Below are 21,088 nucleotides of genomic sequence, written 5' to 3' on the forward strand. Positions count from 1 at the left end.
GTAGAATTGGGACAAAAATAAATTTTGGGATTTTTTTTAGATAAAAAAAATTTTGAATATAATTTTCATAAATGTTAAAGTTGATAGTTTCTTTTTTGGGCATTATGCCTACTTTGGTGGGGAGAGTGGTTGACTTCAATGGCGCAATTTAATGGCGGGTAAGGTTTGGCCGTCAATTCCGTTTTTATTTTTCGCTTGAATTATTTGTTCTTGTCCGTGCATATTCAATGCGAAATACAATGTAACAGTTCATTGGTGTAGGTTGGGCATGTGAGTAACAAAGGGTGGTCGGTCCACTCCACCTAATTGGGATTCCCTACATGATGTTTAATTATCATCCTATGAAATCCAACGTCATTGCCCTGCTTGAGAAATTGACTGATGAGTTGAGGTGAGGTCAAGTGAGGTGAGGTGAGGCGACCTTTGATATTTTCGGCTGAACAAATGTGACCTTTGAATCTTGATGTTGATTTGTCTGCTCGTTTTTCGCACTTTTCTTGTCGCATATAGTTCACCTTGGCATAACAACGATAGAGTGTCCTATTGAAAAATGACCTTTTAAGGTAAATATTAATTAGACGCGTTATTATCTTAGATGTCTTATGCAATCGAAACCTATCACGATTTTCATACTGTTTTGATATTTGCCTATAAGATTTTATATGTCAATATGAGATTACGCCCGTACCAAACTTTTTGTTGTACACTTCTTCCCTTTTCATTTTGGCATTGAAACAGGTGTCCCTGCCGAACTCCACGGTCACTCAAGCTCTAGTTATTTATAAAAGTTTCCATCGTTTATTGAAAAAAAAAAAAAAAAACCACGAGTCAAACCTGGTGACCTTTACTTTAGCACCAACCAGAGTCAAAGTCGCACGTTGCCCCCTTCGGTCAACACTGTACAGCTCCTACTCTAATTTAAATTACCGAAATGACATTTTGGTCGATGCATGACAATCAAGCAAGTGACTTTGTCCACTGCGTTTTGTATCAGTTAGATTTTCCATCAAAGTCCACCACACATGTGACTTCAAATTATTCAAAGAGAAAAACTCTTATTAGCCACCCGATCCCATTTAGGGTAAGATTCTCGGTACGGCAAGCTGACGAGCTCACCATCGTCGCTCTCGATTCCACTTATCTAAGCACCCGCCTAAAGCTCATGAATTTTTCAGGAGGAAAAAAGAAAAAAACATGTTAACCTCCCTCGGCATTGCTCTTGAAACACAAATCGGGACTCGGGGATGATTTGCCACGATAAACATTTCAAGACCAATTGGATATACAACGACAGGAATACAAAATGATACCGCAAGATGAAGAACGTGCCACACAAGGCCACGATGGCTTGATACCGAGGTGTCTAAGTTTGAATAATTTTACTTATTTAAGTGGGATTGCATGAAGGAAGTGAGCAGACAATTCTGATCGTTGACCTCCAAGAGCCGCGCCAACCGGTCGACAAACACCCAAGTCAGCATCCGACACCTCTCGCGTTGCTCTTGCGTGGACGCAAGCACCATTCACTCAACTACTGACTTCCTTTTCCATACTATAATAATTGATCCGTCGTGACCAATTCGTCCGCAAAGCACAGATTCAACCACTAACTAATATTTCGTTTTATAAGATAAGTCACTATGAGTTTGACCAGTTAATAGTTCGACAAATGGTCATCAACCAGACCAAGACAAGACAGAAACAAGGTTCTGGTGAGGTTAGCTTCGTTTGTTCGTGGCCGTACTTAGATTTAGCAGCAAGGCAAGGTTAAAGGGAAAGGTGTGGAAGCTTCAGAGAGTGATGAGGATACACTTCCACTTTGGGCAGTGGCTCATGAAATAAGAAATTTTTCTGGACAAAACCGTAAAGATCCACGTTAATACGGATCGAGCACGAGCACGAGCACAGAGAGAGTCGTCTTTGCGATCGGCATTGGAACTTCACCAGATTAATGAATGACGTCGCCGTGCGACATCTTCTTTTTACCTAAGCACACCGTCTCAATACATAGAGTTCATGCGTACACTTGTACCATCCACTGCGAATATATAGCCCACAAGGATTCGGTTACAAATGAATGGATTCAGCAACAGCATCCAATGCTAGACTTTCAAAAATTGTGCACTTCATGAATGAAGAATTGCAAATACATGACTCCAGCACTCTTCTTCTGCGTACAACCAGTGAATGATTACCTCTTCTCTTTCACGAATCCTGGGAACCGCAGCAGCCGCCCCTTGGAGGAGGGAAGAAGCAAGATTTACATATATGTGCCAAGTATGGTGGCGAGACCCCGTGTGATAGAGCAGTAACTAAAACGCTAAGAATGCCTAGCCTGATTATTTCCTCATTTCAGACTTTGGTATGATTCTGGGAACCATCTGGGCAACAAGATGTGTTTGAGCCTGACTATCAAAGCGAAGATGCCGTAGCATGGAACATGCATCACTGCCACTCCTAGGTACCTGTGAAAATTTGAAGAGGACAGAAGTTAAGAGCCTTGTATATTTACTGAAAAATTTTCTCCACTTTAAGTTGATTTTCAGATGCAATCGGCAAAACTTGCACACTCGCCAGTAGCAACAGAATGAAACCAATAACCCCACCATGTCATTTGTAATTTTAAGAGAGTACTTCCTGTGGCTTAAAAAAGCCACCAACTTTACGAGAATGTCTTTTTCTTGTATATGGTAAAGTATCATAACACGTACCAAAGAGGAGCATACGGTGTTGACAAGTCCAGAAATGGATATGGCCACCTGTAACAAGAAGTAAATCATCTTCTACATCAAACAAAGCCATAGATAATCAATGGCATGCATGCACAAGAAATATTACCAAATTGAAACGCAAGCGTGGATGATCCATTGGAAAATGACATATAGACCCGTCCATAGAACAAAATATCCAAAACGAAACACAGGGAACCGCTGCAAGGAGAACACCCAGGTGAAACCGGCACACGTGAAGAAACATTGCTAGAATGGAAAGTTATATGAAAAGAAAGCACGGGACTTACCAAACAATTCAAAATGGTGTCACCGAGGAGGAAGAAAGCATTGATTGAGTGCAAACAAACATCCAGCTGGCATTCAAAGAACAGGCACGTCATTCTATCTAAATGTTTGAAAAAGAGAAGCGAGACACCAACATAACTAGAGAGAGAATGCCTCAAGGCATCAGGGACATAACCCCAGAACAAAATTCATAAGATGGAAAGAAATCATCCTCATGGGCCGTTTTGACTAGGGACTTCGACCCCTCTCAAGTAATTAACTCATGTTACCCCATCACACATCATCATCCACCAAGTATTGATATAATTCGTGTCATTGATGAATTATCCTAACATTGAGAAACATAATGACCACATAAGGCAGAGTTCTGGTTAGGTATTACGCTTGCAAGTCTCGCTAATTACCACTGTCTAAACTAATGCACGTGAATCTTACAAATTCTGGATATAGTTTTGCATACGTAATGTAGTTGACATACTTACAAGATTCAATCTGTAATCTTTTGAGGTCAGAAAAGGATAGAGAACGAGCCAAAATACAGCATCAGTAAGCATCGCCGCACCTGCACTCGTCTGTTCATGGATTCAAAAAAGGAATCAAGACTTGCTGCCCATTAATGCAGAATCAATCTTCTTTCATTCATTATCATCACTTCTATTAGCAATGAGTGAATTTGGTCTATCGCTATTTATGAGAAGCAAGATAATTTCATCAAGAGAATTGACAGAACAAGCCAGAGCTCAAGGATCAACATAGTCATTTCAGATGCTTATGAAATCTCTACACAAACCAGGGGATCTTGTGTCCAAGTCAGCAACCTCAACTCACGGAAATTGCCCATAATGTATAGACAATGGAAAAGGTGACGTGACAAAATCATGTTCATACAATTATGGAAATATTCATCATATTCACCAGCATTAGTGCTCCTTACTTGACATGCATGAACTTAGCATTTACTAATATAAATTACCCAAAGTCAGCTGTAAATAGGGGAAACCATGGCTGAGCAATACAATTACACCACCAACAGTAGACATGCTAAAATTTCAATTCTAGATAAATTGTTCTCGCGACAAGTGAAACTCGCCTGATATATGATCTGGAATATAAACACCCATAGACCAGCACTATTGCGAATGGGAGATTTCTGATTTGAATTTGAAGTTTTGGGTGTGCTAGATGTGTTGATATGCTCTCCAAGAGAAACAGCCATATAATTTCCTCGGTGTGCATCGAAATTGCCGTTATCAGCTTTATCATTAGCAGCCTTATAGTTTATACAGCATCCGTATATGGACATGGATAATCCAATCTACAAAACAGTAGTCCAAAGCATAAGCAACTAGAATTATGGCTAGAAGAATGAAATGACAAGCAAGGAATCAAAAGCACCAGATCTTAAGAAACCAAACAAGAAAAGGGATATCGCATATGCATTAACGCTGGTAAATAAAACATGCCATCATGGATCTTAAGAACCGAATAAAACCATATGCATGAATTACTTATGTTCTTTAAGACATATCAGTATCTTCAAGAAAAGGTTGGTAAGCTTCCAGGTGAGATGAGTTGAGAGAAGATCATTAAAAAAAAGTGATCAACACAACTAGGACGACAATGTTTAGATGCTCCACCGAGAACATGCAACTCTACAACCATCGGAATGAGTGTAAAAGGAGGAGGTGAAGATTTTATAAGACTTGAACGGAAACCATAAGGAAAGATCTTCAGACTAGGATCTCTTAAGAACAAGACAGAAAACAGAGAGAGATAAATAAAATGATTGGTGTAACCAAGCTCAATAGGTGAGATACATGCATCATTTGGAACTAGTGCAGGATACTTTATACTCAGTTCTCAAGAGACAAGTGCGTGAATGTTAATCAAACTTCATCCAGGCAACTACAAATAATATTAAAAGGGAAAAGGTAATATACCCCAAAATAGGTTGTGACCAAGGCAAAAGTCCATCTGCTCAGCACAGAAAAGATCAAAAGGCAATGTCATGAATACAGTTACTAGAATTGATAATCGACATCAAGGAAACAGTTAATAATGAGATAGTATTTTGAACAAACAATCATTTACTAGCTTTCCTTTGCTAAAGAGCGACAAAAAAAATGACAGTTGATGCAACCCTGAAGAGGCTAAGTTAAACATGAATAATTCAAGCACCATGATGGTCATTCCAGTTTGACACTGAATCCTTCCCAAAATTTTAGTTTCCTCAACAAAACAATAGTGTCAACATCCATGACTTGAGGTTGGGTGATGACTCAAATTCATGAAGAACATAGAATCAAGCACAGTAAAACACAAAAGTCATCATAAATATGCGGAATACTTTCCTGAGACTATAAACCATCGATCAATTGTAAATTCATGTCCCTTTTTGGTAGTGAGTTGCATAAAGAGGAAAAACAAGAGGATGAGGAAGTCAACTTACTGGGTATAAAAGTAAAAGATACCCGCCCCATCAAGGACAATATTTGCAATGAGCAATGATGCTAGCACACCAAAAGAAAACAATCTGTAACCGAGCAGCCACTTTGGATGAATTGTCTTAAGACAGGTCCTCCAAGCTTCGTCCTTGTACAGATACCCCACCTTTCCCAGCTGATTCTCTTCTCTATCAGGTTTTGGTTTGTTGAATCCTTCATACTTCCATATGAGGTATGATGCCGTAAACATTGGAACAAGGATAATCAGGGCACAAAGGAAGAAAGTGATATTCAGCCAATAACTCAGGCTTGTCGTATCAGCAGCCATATCGAACTGCCAATTACAATTTACTGATCCTGCCAGGCAAAAGCACGAATTGTTGTCACACCAGCTACACAAACGTGCTGCTGTTTTCAGAACTCGTGCTCAAAGTAGAGACGAGCAGCTTCACCTTCTAGTTGATTAGATCCTAGAGAGGGAAATTCGACACTCAAATTTGTGAAGTCTGAAGGAAAAGGCAAAAGCCATTCGGGCAAGATCAAACTACTAGGAGCAGGCATTTCTCCGATTGAGTGACGCACAGGAGAAATGCTGAGATATGACTAGAATCGCCTCTGACTTGGTAGTACTGTACATCAAAAACCAATTTAACACCCGATTAGAGCATCAAGTTCAGCTGAATCAGACACTATCCAGCATGTTCCTTGGTAATTGCTGCTAAAACGCTGATAAACCAAAAGGATCATATCCTCCGAGTTGATCAACCGGGCAAATACAATAAGAGATGTCCCAAAATCTCAAACAACCTCTGAATATGAAAGCTTAAACATTGAAAGAAAGACCCATTAGCTTGTGAAGGCCGAAAACGTCTGCACACGCAGAGAGGGATCACATAGGGCTGCTTAAACCAAATGTATCGCCCGTAACACAGCTTAATTACAACTGGGTGTGTATCGAAACGAGGAAAGAGTGAAATTAAAGCTCAACTGCTGAAGGAAAAAGGGAAGCTGATGAGTCTTACAGTCTTTGCAACGAGGAAACGGATCGACGAGGGCGTCAATGGAAATGGGGACTCTGGTTGTTTTCTTCTTCTTTTTTTGCGCTTTCCTCTGAGTTCGCACAAAGGAAATGAACGATCAAAGAGAAGCGAGCAAGCCCGTGGGCTTCAGGAGGCCTCTTCAATGGAGAAGATTAAATTGAACTCCTCCTGTTGACAAATGATCGCAATTCTCACATTTTAGAAGAAAACAAATAAAAAACTACAAATTTGACTAAATGGTTAGTGGGGTTATCGGGGAATTGCGAACCGAGCGTTCGCGGCGGTGGTAGGAGAAGAGTAAGCGTCGCCGTCGTGGAAACCTGCAAGGGAGATGGGGCCCGGCCCAATGAAATACGAGGGTCCGACAGGCGACCTTTTAGTCGATTGGAATCTTCAGTGCCCCATCTCCTTCCGACCAACGTGTGTCCCAAACAAGAAAAAATCCCGACGGGAATTTTCCCACGACTTAGCGCCAACCACCACGCACACAAAGGGGGAAAAAAAAAACGTACACGACCAAAGAAGATTTGTTTGTTTCATCACCAAAGTATTCGTAACTTTTCCTCCAACAGTTTTGAAAAGCAAAACATAAATTTTTTTAAACGAAAATATTCTTTTTATATGATAAAAGGAATAAAGACAAAGATAGGCAAGTCACATGGGGTATTGATCCGACAATCTTTTGTGCCTAGAGAGGGTCGTCCCAGTTGTGTAGTTCTTATTTTCTTTTGGCCCCGCTTGTTTGGCCGGGCTTCTTTGTACATGCCGGGGACCTTACCCTGTTTTGGACCCACGACACTCTTGCACTCGTTAAGACATTCGCCAATGTCATCATGAGTGCAAGACCTATTTTTGTAGTGTCGGGTTTCCCCTCCTTTGTATAGTTGCGCATTGGTTAAAGTTTATATAATTCTTACTTTTACCAAAAAAAAAAAAAAAGACAAAGATAGAAATCTCACAAAACAAATAAAATAAGTAAATCTAAAAAGCAAATTAACTTGCTACTGCTTGGAAAAATTGACCCATTTTCCAAAGACAATTTTGGTGTAGCATCAAAGCTCACATGATGGCTAATCACCGAATGAGCACACGCCAATAAATTCCTCTTCAGCAACTACGGTTTTACCAAAAGATAGTGCGCGTTTAGGTTCGGCGTTCCAAACACTGTCACCATATAGAGAACACAACAAAACCAATAAGTTCAAGGAATATAGAAAATGTCATGCAAATCCCGGATCTATCTCTAGATCGGGATAGAAAAAACACCCAAATCTAGATCAGCTTTAGATAGAGAGAAGAGCTACAAAATAAATGGCAGTTGGTCGCAATATCACTTTCATGTAAGCTTATTGCAAAAAATAGCAATAAAGGAATCTTAAAGACTTGTGGAGTGCTAGACTATTTGGAGTAAGCACCTAGAGCCGGAGCGATTGATTAGATTCGAATGGAGCAAATTCTTCCAAGGCACTCACGTTTTGATTTTCAAGCTCACTTTTGTAGAGAATGTCGATCGCGTCATCCACGAAATGTAGAAGGCAATAGAGAGAAACCCTAAGGGGAGAGTGTGTTGTGTAATTCATCTAGAAAAAAAAAAACATAGTTTGCGTTCCAAAAGTCTGTGATAAATCTTACATAATAAGGAAATGTGATATTCACTCTCTCCATCGAAATTCAAATTTGCTCGCATGCTTTTTCACCTGATTTGAAAAGCCTTCGTAAGCTTCTAGAAATGTACACTTTAACAGATATTTTTTTGGTCAATTTGCTCCAATTGAATACCGATGGAGCATCAAAATGCTTATTTTCATTAACAGAATACACACTTCACATTCAAGTTTGGTCAATTTTGCATTGAATACGCATGCAAAGTCGAGCGGATGCGACATTAACGAATCATAACATTATGAAAAATGCAAATATAGAATTTGCATGACTTTCAAGGGAAGTAAACATTAACATTCACGAACGAGTTCACATCAACTTGCATGGCACAGAATCGAAATAAACCAATGGAATCCAAATTTCCAAAAGAAAAAAAAAAAAAACACGACAAATCAATAATCAGAATCTTGTTAGGCCCAACCAAGACACTCGAAATCTTGAAGCCCAAGCCCATTTCTCTGCCCTAAGAAACCCTCGTATAAAACCTCTTCACACTTCACACGCTTCTTCATCCTCCCTAAACCGCCGTCTCCTGCGTCGCGAAGGAACGATGCAGATCTTCGTGAAAACCCTAACGGGGAAGACCATCACCCTCGAGGTCGAGTCGAGCGACACCATCGATAATGTGAAGGCCAAGATCCAGGACAAGGAGGGCATCCCTCCCGACCAGCAGCGCCTCATCTTCGCCGGCAAGCAGCTCGAGGACGGCCGGACCCTCGCCGACTACAACATCCAGAAGGAGTCCACCCTCCACCTTGTCCTCCGCCTCCGCGGCGGCGCCAAGAAGCGCAAGAAGAAGACCTACACCAAGCCCAAGAAGATCAAGCACAAGAAGAAGAAGGTCAAGCTCGCCGTCCTCCAGTTCTACAAGGTCGACGACTCCGGCAAGGTCCAGCGCCTCCGCAAGGAGTGCCCCAACGCCGAGTGCGGCGCCGGCACCTTCATGGCCAACCACTTCGACCGCCACTACTGCGGCAAGTGCGGCCTCACCTATGTCTACCAAAAGGCCGGTGGTGATTGATGACTATGTTTACCCTTTTCTTTTAGCGTCTATCTATGTTTACAGCTTCCGAGGATTTACATGTTCCCTTCTGGGTTTTGATTTGTGGCTAAGTCAAGACATTTGCTTTTTGATGAATACATTTGCTCGTTTGCTCGCTGATACTCTAATCTCTATAATTGGTTCTTGTTATGTTTTCTCGAGCAGAATTGCCTCTATTGACAGTCAATAGTGCTTTGAATGAAGTTGTTCGATTTTCTTCCTGCAGTCGAACTTGGTCGATTTGATGTTGCAAATGAGTGATGAAATGATCCGATGTGGGTAAACTTAGACTAGTTCTTAAGGTTGCCCTTGACATTCATTGCGAAGCAACCTGCAGTGTCTCATCCAGTACCAATCAGTAGCTGACCATTTGTGCAGGGTGGTGCAAAATCTTCGTAGGTTGTAATATATTCGCTAGAATAGCAGCAATATGCGGGAAAAATGCTTGTGAGGGTGAACATATTGTTGGCATGAACCGCCTGAATTGGGGGTGGGGGAGGCATGTGTGGGACTTTTCTGAGATCAATCCGGAGAATACCGCTCTTCAACTTGTGATTGGAGAAAAAAACCAAATTGCCGGTTGATGCTGTAGACTAAGTTTGAGGCCATTATTGCATTTGTTGGTCGAATTTGATTGTTTGATTGCACAGGATGCTTAGTATGACCTTTCGTTTTAGGCTCCTTCAGATCAGTATCGTCCTTGCATAATTCTGTTCTGTCATCATTTTGTGGCAAGTTCTATAGAATATGTAGGCATTTCTTTCCTTTCCACTCTGCCTTTCTTTGATAGATCGTGGTTTCTTGGTTTGTTCAAAGCGAAAATCTGGAGGTGGGAAGACTTTCTGGGTGTTGTATATTTAAGTCAAGATGACATAAAGCTAGAGCAGAAACGATTCTGGCCCTTTCATTTGCTTTACCCATCAGGCAATGTGCTTTCATAAGACAGTAGCTAAAGACGATGATACAAATTTTCCTTGTCTTTAAGTATCGAGAACCCCTATTTCTTTAGAGGTTCAAACGAGGAAAGGCTTACGGTGGATATTTACCGTTGCATCTTTCCGATAGTTGGTTTTGGGAATCTGGTTATTGACACATTGAAGGTGCTTCCTTTGCACATAATATCCCTGGTGGAAGCATATGTTAAATTTGACTGAAGATGTAGATTTCTTCTTCTCTGCCTCTATTTTACTTCCCTCAGTCACTCAGTTTAAGATTCACTGTTCTCAGGTATCCCTTCCTCCTTTCGTTGACCCGTCACTAGTGGATGTAGGTAGGGAATCGAATTTCGTCCCTAAAGTGCTCCTCTTGGTGTTGCTATCTCATAACATCGGACCATTCGATTAGAACGGAGATCTTACCGAGCCTTTTCACCCATTCGTGTTTCTATAGGCTTCTTGAAGTTTTGTTGAATTCGTTGCTGCTTCTCCTCTTAGCCTCCGGCCTAGTGCGGAAGAACTTTGTTTATGCCCTAAAAGGTCGTGATTTCGTCAAGTTACAATTTTGGACAAGAGTCTGCGAACGAGACTGGAAAACCAAAGAATCGAACTTCCCTCCATTCCGAGATCAACCTTTGCATGGAGTCGGTGGCTGAGGGGGTCAAAGACCACGAAGAGTGAGCCAAGCATTCTTCTTTCGATTCATTTATACAATGCATGCGGGTACCAGGATCTTATGCCTCTGCATCGACTATGCTTAGACATTGTGCAAATGAGAGGAAATTGTTTTGGAATCGAAGTAGGAAGATCACGTTGCCGAAACCTGGCTCTTAAATTCTTCTAGGCTCTGAAAACCTCCAAGTAGTGATATAATCTACCTTTTCAGATGGTAAATGGAAGGCCAAATTCCATAAAAATTCCCGAACTTTAAGTCTAGTCTAAATTATATCCCTAACTTTTTTTTTTTATTTCAAGAAAAATTCTCAACTTTCAATTTAATTCGAAATCTATCCCTAGTTAACTCTCCTCCATTCATACCACCGTTAGTCATCTGACTTCCACGTAAGAAATAAATCCACACATCCTGCTGACTTGGATTTAAAGCACTGTTCATCGTCCCTATCCTCCCAACCCTTATCCAAATCTTTTCCTTTTTTTTCTTTTTCTCCTTCTGAACCTGCAAGTCAAAGCGTGGTCAGAACTTGGACCACAACAGAAACATCACCGAAGCTTAACAAGACGACATAGAGTCCCGCCCTCCCTCTACTTTGTCAACGCCTCCGTCATCTTCGTCTTCTTCATCGTCTTCTACTATCTCTTCTCCCGCTAACGCAAGAAGATCCACTCCTCCTCCCCACTCTACCTCCTCTCCACACCGAATCTCGCCGCGCTCCTCGCCTTCGCGGCCTCCTTCGTCCACCTCCTCTGTAGGCTAAGGAGGTCTCGACGCAGTTCGTCAGCGAAGAGATGGTGGCAAGGAAGGTTAAGCTCGGTTACATGGGAATCACGAAGAGGGTTGATTTGGGTTCGAGCTCGAACGAGCAAAGACTTTGCCTTTCTTAAGGATTACATACACGGTCCTTGCTTGCGGAGGGTTTCGTAATAGAGAGTAATAAAAATGAGTTCTTGAGTCGTGGATTTGAACCTCCAAATGTATCCAATGGCCACGCTTTGCAGGTTCAGAAAGGAGAAAAAGCAAAATAAAAATGAAAGAGAGAAAAAGATAGGGACGATGAACAGTACTTCAAATCCAAGTCAGACGAGAATCGATAATGGAGAAACCATTTTCTGCATCTTCTTGAGAATCTTGGCTGAGAAATCTGGAAGCAGAGACGAAGAAAGCTTTTGATTCCTCCTCTCCGCTGGATCTTGTGAGAAGAAGAGGAGGAAGATGTGTAGTAAAAAGTTCACCATTTCGTTAAAAATAAAAAGGATGAGGGTTGGGAGGATAGTAAAGATGAACACTGCTTCAAATCCAAGTCAGCAGGGGCCGTGGAATTATTTCTTACGTGGAAGTCAGATGACTAATGGTGGTTTGGATAGAGAGTTAACTGAGGATAGATTTGGGACTAAATTGAAAATTGAGGATTTTTTTTTTGACAAAAAAAAGTTAGGGATATAATTGGGACTATACTTAAAGTTCAGGTTTTCTTTTATGGAATTTGGCCGCAAATGGAATTAGTACACTCCATGTCCATGACTATAGCTGGAACAAGTGAGATAGTAACGTCACAGAAGCTACATAGAAAAATATTTGGAAAATTTTCAAATAGATGTCTAAAGTAAAGTCATTTTATCAAAAGAAGACCTAAATTGAACATTGTTTCAAATAAAGGTATGAAGCGAATAAGTAAGTCTCAAAATAAAGGCCTAAGCTAACCGGTCGGATAATATTCGCCCGACAACAAGCACTTGATTTTTTGCGCTATCGGAGTTGGGGTATTTTGTCCCAAATAAAATCTGAATAAAGATTAAAAAGAAAAAAGAAAAACTAGAAAAGAAGAAAAAGAAATTCAAAGATGGTCGGGATGTGTGCCCCCCACTAGTGGTGATCGATTCCGGGATAGGTGATTCCCATTTTAGAATCGAGAACCAACCGCTAGGGATTGGTTTCGCAAAATGGGATCGGTTTTGCAAAATGGAAACCGTGAACTACCTGCTTGTTCCATGGACCCACTCGAGAATCGAACCACCAGTCCGGTTTCCGAGTGGATCCATGGAGTCGGTCCTACCCATTATTACTTATGCTTTGTTTCATTATTGCGGAATGCCTTCGGAAAGGAGGATGGGTTCTCTTACTTCTTAGGCCTCTTTAGACTAATCCACCATTTGTTCTTTTGGCCGACCTCTTAATGCTTGTATAGTTGTATGCAACTGCGGCAATGCATGTTCTGAATAATTTTTTGTTGATGTATACATTTATATACTGAATAAAGCTAAACAACGATGCTGAGATATATGTGTACCTACATATCTTCTTGGGGATAGAAGAATCAAAGCCTATGTAATTCTGTTACCTTTGATAACCCCAACTTACCTCAATCGTCGTTACCTATTCCAAGTACTGTGGCGATGGTATCTCCATCATCATCGAAGAAATCGACTTCATTATTGCGATCCGTCTCTTGTTGTTGATGTTTAGCCTTTGTCCAATCATCGACACAAGCTTGAGCCTTTACCGAATTCGGATGTAATCTTGAACGTTGGTCGTCCAAAATGTTGCTTCTAACGCTAAATGCTTGTTCAACTGCAATTGTTAAACAATGAGTTGCTAAAACTTGTCTTGCGATGAGAGCCGGGATTGAGAATTCGGTTGAATATCTCTTCCACTACTCTAGGATGTTGAAATTTGTGCCGCCTTCGGAAACATCAAACTAAAAAAAAAAGGTTAAATAGGTATCTATTTTAGAAATATTACATGCTGCTCCATTTTGTCTTTTTTGCCTACTCATCAACATTTTGTGCCCTCTACTAATTCTACCTAGGTCCTCCCTTTGTACGTCACTATGTTGGGAAGCTTTACTATCACCTCCTAGATTATATCTACTACAAAATTCATTATACAATTATACTATTGTTTGTTTAACCATTGCTTGTATAGCTCTAATATCTACCACTTCATTCAAATGAAAACATTCATAATACGTAGTCAAATAATCACATAAACCATCTAATTTGATACGTGGATCGAAAATAAAAGCAGCCAAATAAATAAGATGAAATATAATAATGCAGCCATTTTGTTCGCATTGATATAATAGTTGGAGTTAAATGATCATTTTTTTCATATTCTTCAAAAACACCAGCAACATTCATACACTCTATTAAAAATAATTGTGTAGTAGGATAATAAACACATGATAAAGTATAAATTGCATCGTTAAAAACTTTTAAAAAAACTTAAATTTTTTTGGCAAATATCCCACTCTTGTGGGAATAAATTAATTTCAGAAACATTATTCGAAATAAACGTGCATAATAAATCTTTATATACAAAAGATTGATAAAGCAACTCATACGTAGAATTCCAACGAGTCGGAACATCTTTTGAAAATCTTTTTGGCTTTCTTTTATGTGCTTTACAAAATCTGCCTCATTCTTTCATAATTTGAGGATGTTTTCACAAAAATTGAATTGCTCTCTATTGGGCTAAAAAAAATCAAGAATTTGTAAACTATCTTGTACACATAAATTTAAAACATGGCAAACACATTTAACGTGAAAAAATTGTCCATCAGAAATAGGTTTACAAATATTTTCTAAATCGGGAATAGAAGCGGTATTTGCTGCGGCATTATCAAAATCAACTGAAAATTTTTTATTAATCAAATCATATTTTTCTAAAACTTGCTTAATTACAGTATAAATATTATTAGTCGTATGCTTATCATAAAAAACTCGAAATGCAATAACTCTTTTTTGAATATTCCAATCGTCACCTATCCAATGACATGTGATACCCATATAAGAATGAGTTTGTCAATGATCACTCCAAATGTCACTACCTATATGCACACGTCCATGAAAATTCATAAAAAAGTTTTTCAAATCTTGTTTTTCTTTTTTATAAAGCCCAATAAGTTGGCGTTTAAACGTATTCTTCGGAACATGTTATGCTTGTAGAGTACATGCAGTGTTTATAAAATAATTAAAACCAAAATTTTCACCAAAATTAAACGATAAATGTTCGGTGGCAGCAAATCTAGCTAATTCTTCTTTATAAAATTTTTCATTATAACGAAATAAAGGAGAAGTGCTAGAATTGATGTACCTGAAAATTTATTGTTGGTTGGTGTTGATCCCCACTTTTGTTGGATGTTTCGACCTTAGATGCCGTTGAAATGTTCCATACCCTCCTCCAGCTGTAAATTTGTATGTTGTCCCACAATATTTACATTTTACTTGATACTTGTTTTCGCCTAAATGTTCCTTAATGAAGTGTTCCCATATCTTGGATGTACCCTCTCATTCCGGCTCCTTTGTTATTGATATTTCTTCGACGTCCGTAGAAGGATGAAGATTTTCTTGCGTTGGGACGTGCTCGACGTTGGGAATAACGTTGATATTAACATCATCGTCTACTCAATATGCAAACTCATGAGCATCATATTCATGAGGATAATCAGAATTCCCCATCGGCATTGCGCTCTTTCCCTTGTCACCAGATCTGCTTCCACTTGTCATTTTTTTTTAGAAAATCGAGCAGAAAACGGATTCGGAAAATTGAGAGAATTGAGCCGGATTGAGAGAATTGAGCGGATTGAGTGAATTGAGAGAATTTGAGAGAATTTGTGAGAAAAAATGAAAGGATGAGAGGGGTATTTATAAAGATTTAAGATAGTTTTAGTAAATTATAAAAAAATAAAAAAAAAAGAGTGGGGGACGGTGGACCATTGCAATGCAACAGTCAAAATTTGAGGCTTAAAAGCCATTGGGCCTAAGCCTAACGGCCAATTGCCGGTTCCGGGCCGGTTCCGAACTTTGGTGAACCTTAACCGGCCCTTGAAGGTTGGGCTGGTTTTGGTTCGGAACCGGCGGGCTTGGTCAACGGGCCGGTTCCGGGCCCAAACCGGCCCGTGGCCCTCTCTAACTTACCCTTACTTAAAAGTCGTAGGCCAGATTTTTTTAAAATATCATTGTCTAAACTATTAAGAGCTTCTGCGCCTTTCATGCAAACTCCATTTCTCTACAAGAACGGTCCTAATGCACTCCTAAATCCTAGCTCGCTCTTTGCAACTCGACTCGCCGTGTGAGAACGACGTATTAGGTTGCTAGGAACAAGTCTTCCGCGTCTAGGGAACGGTCTCCTGGTTATAACCCGGTCATACCATCTGATACAACTCACCACCAGGAAATTTGTTCCCCATGGAGCATGGCTGGTCAGTTCTACCATGCGACTGGACCGTATGATCTATTTAATAAGCTTCCCTAGGTCACTTGGCCGGTCAAACTATCGGTAACAGGGTTTTTGAATGAAGAATGAGAGGTGAAGGTGACAAGATTTTGCATGTGAATGGGGACTGTTAGCCAGCTTTTCCCACTGAGAAAGAAGGGAAAAAGGAAATTGAATTTGCTTGAACTTAATGCATGTGAAGCAACAATTGAACAACAACTGCACAGAAAGTTGAAGGGGGTGCAAGTTAATTATACTTGCCCAATTTCAAGAAAGACAAATCCTAAGATTCCTATTTTCCTTGTCTGGACACCCTTCTAGAGACTGCCCCTCCCCACTAAAATGGAAATCACTGTGCACTTTCACTGTCAAAGTGAAACACAGATGCCTCGTTGAGAGATGGGGGTGAGTTAATAAACAGACAACAACCCATGAAACAAAGAGGCACAGGTCGCTTTACTTGCATAGAACTCTGTTCCTTTTATCATTTGAAACTGTGAGGAAGTTCAAAAGAGAAGAGAGCGACTTGACTAGGTTTTAGGTTCTTGGGCCTGTCACACACTAGTAAAGTCGTGCGTTAATTCTTAGGCAAGATCGCTGAGACATCCTGAAATAATGCTTAAGCTCTTGCTCAGGAAGAACTTATTCTATAAGAGGTAACTAGCCTTTGACCTCTTTTTGGCATAACAAAAATATTGTCTACTATGATACAGCCCTCAACTAGAAACTTAAAAAGCCTTGTAATAAGCACCATATATCAAGGAAGAAACAAAGAAGATAGGACTTAAGAGCCCTGCAGGCTGCAGCACATCTATAAATTCTCCTGGAAATTGCAATATCTCCAATCACAAGCATTGCTCTCTCTCTCTCTCTCTCTCTCTCTCTCTCTCTCTCTCTCTCTCTCTCTCATGGCAACCATAGATCACCTCCTAAATCTCTCTGAGCAGATTTGCTATGTCCAATGTGGTTTCTGCACCACCATTTTACTGGTAATTGTATTTAGAAATGCAATGGAAAAGATAGTTACACTACAGTTGTTAATTTTCTGTTTCACTGTGTTTTATATCATGCACACAGGTAAGTGTTCCATGCAGCAGTTTATCCATGGTGGTCACAGTGAGGTGTGGTCATTGCACAAGCCTCCTCTCTGTCAACATGATGAAAGCTTCCTTCGTTCCTCTCCATCTTCTAGCTTCTCTTAGCCACGACGCGGTACTTATAACTCTTTTTTTGTGACAGAAACGAAATGCTTCATATAGCTTTCTTGATTGTACTTTTGACGCCTTCACCAGTAAATTATACATCCTCAAGATAATGCTTCTTTTTCTTGAACATGAAGTCTTTAAGAGCCTAGTCATGTGCATTATAATCGAATATTTATACACAATTGAAGAGGCATATTGTGATGAAGCTCCTTACAAATTCTACTTTATCATCTCTCCCCAAGAATAGTTTGAACATGAATCAATTTTGTCCCATCACTGTCCCTGGAGTTCATTCTAGAGTTAGTCGATTCTCGTCTTGTCAATCCTAATCAATATTTACTTCCGGGACTAGCCAAAAGAAGAGTTTCAAGAAATGGAAGTCCAGAAAAATGTGGAACTGTACAGCCCTTCTTACGTGAATTCTCCCGACATTGAAGATGAGGAGACCATTTCCATAACTCATGTCGTTAACAAACGTAAGGACCTTCCTCGTTTAAGTCAAGTTCATGCCATTGACATGCCAATGTCTGGTTGATTTTTCTGTTGATCAGAGGCACTAACAATGTTGTTGAACTTTATTCAGCACCAGAGAAGAGACAAAGGACTCCATCTGCTTATAACCGCTTCATCAAGTAAGCCGAGTGTTTATTGGTTAAACCTGTGGGCTATTACAGATTTTTAGAACATCTAAAGTAAATATGTGCTGCAGAGAAGAGATCAGGAGGCTCAAGGCTCAAAATCCAAACATTCCTCACAAAGAAGCCTTCAGTCAAGCTGCCAAGAATGTAACTTCTATTTCGACCCCCTGAATTCATCTATAATTTACACTTCCCATATCCTCCAACTCAACATAATTTAGGTGAAAATAAATATGTTGCTCCAAGCCAAAGTTTTGTGCACTGCACCTAATTAACTGATTTCATGAGTTACATTTCCCATTTTCAGTGGGCACAGTTTCCGCAACATCAATTTAAAGGAGGTAACCAAGAGAGCTTTGACCAGGAAGTGGAGAGGGAGAAATGGATCTCTGATGATTCAACTGAGGTACTAAATTTATTAGCAGAGAACTGTGATATAGATCAGGGCTTAGGAAGGGCAATGCACATATTTGCTAAATAGTTGCGGTTTGATTTCATTGGCAAAGTGATTTGTTGATGCGATGTAAGCATAACATCCTAATCATCAACATCTTAACCACGATGAAGTAATTTTATTTTGTATCTTATCTTAAATTAGACAAAACTTCGTGTATAAGATTTGATATGGATTACAGAACTGCACATGGTCCTGAAAAAATTGCAGTAGAGGAAATTCCATCAACCTCCAAATTCCAACTGCTCGGACTTGTGAGCTTTATTTTCACGAGTTTTCATTTGTACACCACCTTTAATGATGCAAACTATGTTCCTACATAAGCATGTAGTGCCGGCCGCTCGTTTATGTGCTCACTTATGGTCGAGCAGTTTGCATTGTTACCTAACAATGTAGTAGGTCCTTGAGGCTTTTTTGAGCATATGCTTAGTTAGAATGTTCTTGAAATGGATCCATAGGGAAAAAGATATTGATGTCCTTAGAAGCTTCGCAAGTACTAAACTTTGATAGAACTCTTATCCAAATAATCACAAACTAAAGTGATATTAACTAAATAGGGTCTTGTCAAATATATACTTCATTTAGAATATTTAATTTTGAGGACACTGATTGTGCATAACACGAGGGCAATCAGTGCATTGAAAACTGTAAAGTTTCCTTTGTTGGTTACTTAACAAACGGCTCATGGAGTGCTCATTAGCAAAATACAATCAAATGTTGCACCATTTCTTTAGTTGACAAGCTGGCAACTAGTTTGTTCCAAAAGCATCTTAAATTTTAAAGCATTACAGAAGTCCAAGTTCCTTCAACAAGCATGCACCGACAACTGAGAGACTTGTAAATTACCCATGAAAGTGTTGGATTCCAAAAAGTTATAACACACAAATTGACTCAACGGTTGAGTCTCAACTATAAAAAAAGATAGCCACTGATCATCCAAAAGGGGTCCAAGAAAAGGAAACCACTAATCTCATTCAATATAAAGACCAATGTCATTTTCTAGAAGTTGAAACATCAGTTGTGAAATTTATGAGTTACCCATTGAGGCATATCTGGAAAACACTGTAAAGATCCAAACTTCTTTGCTCATCTCGTAAGTTGGAAATGACCCAAAATGGATGCATGATTCTGTGCCTTGGAAAAACTTTTGCAGGCGAACGGGGAAGGCAAAGGGTTCCGTGAAAGAAAGGTGGCCCGGCATTTTATATGGGAAAAGACGCCCTTTGATTATTGAACTGCAGAGAGAGAGTTTGCTTCTTCAAGAAACTTTCTCTTTCAGTACTGCTGAAACTCTTAATGACATGAACTGGTTAGATGCTCTCTCGGAAGTTAGGGTTCACTGCAAGCGCTCTCTCTCTCTCTCTCTCTCTCTCTCTCTCTCTCTCACTGATGAACTCAAGTTGAGTTCTAGACTTCTGTGACTCACTGAGCTGTTCAGTATATCTTGCTTTCTTGTCCTAATGCGACCGTTTTGTTGTCTTCATTTCGCGCTAAAGAACATGTAGAGGAAGTGATTTCCGTAGTTATGTCCATTGCAATTCATGTTTCTTTTCCCCTTTTACCTTTTGGCAGAGATAACAATATTAGCTTCTGGGGATGTTGTAACAAATGCGAAAGCGAATACAGAACACAAGGATTTACGTGGTTCAATCAAGGTGATCTACGTCTACGGGCGAGGCAAAATAAGATTCCACTATAATCAAATAGAGTATAGATTACGGAAGTCGGTCTTATCGATCGAACAAAAGCACACGACTCACAAGTCTCTCATGTAAAGAAAATTCTCAATACCAAACGAAAAAACCCTAGCCACAATATAAATAGAGTCCAAAAAAATTTTCTCGAGGGCGTTGCCCTCGAACCCCCATAGAGGTCTATTTGTACCACAATAGAGATTTAGTTCGTGATGCGGAGAGTTGACAAACTCTTACATAAAATTCAAGACATATTTAACAGGGGAAAAGTTAAGAAATTGATGTGGCAAACTCTTTCGTTACAATGCTGAATATGGTTCACTTGTTCAAGCTAAGACGTTTTACAGTTTGCCACGTTACTTTGCGAACCAATTTTATCATTCAAACTTAAAACTCTTCAGCTTAACTCTACTTCTCTTTTGGGTACGTAAATGACTTGTCTTCATAAACTGCTTACGGCATGGATGACTGCAAAAGGAGTATTCTTTCTCCATAAATGATAAGATGCTGAAGTTCACTAAATTATCTAGTTCCATAGCTGGCATCTGGTCATCATAAGAAAAGGGACAAAATGAAATCAACACAGTAAAAACCCTTAAAAACAGTGATGCTACGACCGACCCCAACCATAACTTCTCCTACAGAACTTTGCTGCTTTCCCATCTTTCCATTGTCTCTTCCTCGCCAACCATGGCAATGTCCGAAAATATCAACCTGAACTTAGGATGCGACATGATTGTTTAGTAGTGTATGTGAGATTTAAAACTGACACCTTTGTACCCAAGAAAAGAACCTGGATGCATAAGAACATAAAATTAGATAGCTTCATTTTCTTTGGTCACCTCATGGACATCAATGCGACCTTGGATCATCAGCACGTGGATTTGACAAACTTACTTGCGTAGTGTGGGCTACGACCATGAGCAGCTGCACTGAAATATGCTTGAAAGAAGTCCCTATTCTCCTTTAGAAGTTCTGTCCAAACTGCGAGAGGGAAAAGCCATCATTTGAAAAGAATAATTATGTTGTGTACGTATGCTACGCAAAAGATGAAGTATGTTACC

General features: G+C 39.8%; 3 protein-coding genes across 5 annotated transcripts; 2 read left to right on the forward strand and 1 right to left on the reverse strand.

The window, feature by feature from the left end:
- Positions 1–1,919: 1,919 nt before the first annotated feature.
- Positions 1,920–6,710, reverse strand: LOC115727243. 3 transcript variants are annotated; one of them, XM_030657421.2, is made up of 10 exons: positions 6,484–6,709; positions 5,914–6,090; positions 5,467–5,818; positions 4,958–4,991; positions 4,108–4,332; positions 3,500–3,589; positions 3,020–3,085; positions 2,839–2,930; positions 2,712–2,759; positions 1,920–2,465 (listed from the first exon to the last, which is right to left on the reverse strand). In XM_030657421.2, the coding sequence occupies exons 2-10, from the start codon at positions 6,020–6,022 to the stop codon at positions 2,348–2,350; spliced, it is 1,134 nt and encodes a 377-aa protein (XP_030513281.1). In that variant the 5' UTR covers positions 6,023–6,090; positions 6,484–6,709; the 3' UTR covers positions 1,920–2,347. The 3 variants fall into 3 exon arrangements, 2 of the variants coding, with proteins under 2 accessions (XP_030513281.1, XP_030513289.1); XR_007198880.1 differs by lacking the exon at positions 1,920–2,465 and adding an exon at positions 2,486–2,583 and having other exon boundaries at positions 2,628–2,759; positions 6,484–6,710; XM_030657429.2 differs by lacking the exon at positions 5,914–6,090 and having other exon boundaries at positions 6,484–6,710.
- Positions 6,711–8,665: 1,955 nt separating this feature from the next.
- Positions 8,666–9,324, forward strand: LOC115727550 (ubiquitin-40S ribosomal protein S27a). The gene has a single exon (XM_030657781.2). It carries the CDS (start codon positions 8,714–8,716, stop codon positions 9,182–9,184), a length of 471 nt encoding a protein of 156 aa, XP_030513641.1. The 5' UTR covers positions 8,666–8,713; the 3' UTR covers positions 9,185–9,324.
- Positions 9,325–16,902: 7,578 nt separating this feature from the next.
- Positions 16,903–19,776, forward strand: LOC115756351 (axial regulator YABBY 4). Its single transcript, XM_030696074.2, has 7 exons — positions 16,903–17,022; positions 17,111–17,245; positions 17,591–17,714; positions 17,822–17,870; positions 17,948–18,023; positions 18,184–18,282; positions 19,484–19,776. The coding sequence occupies exons 1-7, from the start codon at positions 16,942–16,944 to the stop codon at positions 19,562–19,564; spliced, it is 645 nt and encodes a 214-aa protein (XP_030551934.1). The 5' UTR covers positions 16,903–16,941; the 3' UTR covers positions 19,565–19,776.
- The last annotated feature ends 1,312 nt before the right edge of the window (positions 19,777–21,088 follow it).

The sequence above is a fragment of the Rhodamnia argentea genome, chromosome 6 (assembly GCF_020921035.1).
Source record: "Rhodamnia argentea isolate NSW1041297 chromosome 6, ASM2092103v1, whole genome shotgun sequence".
NCBI lineage: Eukaryota > Viridiplantae > Streptophyta > Magnoliopsida > Myrtales > Myrtaceae > Rhodamnia > Rhodamnia argentea.

Coding starts and splice junctions, on each gene's coding strand:
- LOC115727243 (XM_030657421.2), bottom strand. CDS start 6,022: ATGCCTGCTCCTAGTAGTTTGATCTTGCCCGAATGGCTTTTGCCTTTT. Junction 3,590..4,107: donor TATTCCAGATCATATATCAG/GCGAGTTTCACT, acceptor ATCCATGAACAG/ACGAGTGCAGGTGCGGCGAT. Junction 2,931..3,019: donor ACACCATTTTGAATTGTTTG/GTAAGTCCCGTG, acceptor TTCTCCTTGCAG/CGGTTCCCTGTGTTTCGTTT.
- LOC115727550 (XM_030657781.2), top strand. CDS start 8,714: ATGCAGATCTTCGTGAAAACCCTAACGGGGAAGACCATCACCCTCGAG.
- LOC115756351 (XM_030696074.2), top strand. CDS start 16,942: ATGGCAACCATAGATCACCTCCTAAATCTCTCTGAGCAGATTTGCTAT. Junction 17,715..17,821: donor AACTCATGTCGTTAACAAAC/GTAAGGACCTTC, acceptor AACTTTATTCAG/CACCAGAGAAGAGACAAAGG. Junction 18,024..18,183: donor TCAGTCAAGCTGCCAAGAAT/GTAACTTCTATT, acceptor TCCCATTTTCAG/TGGGCACAGTTTCCGCAACA.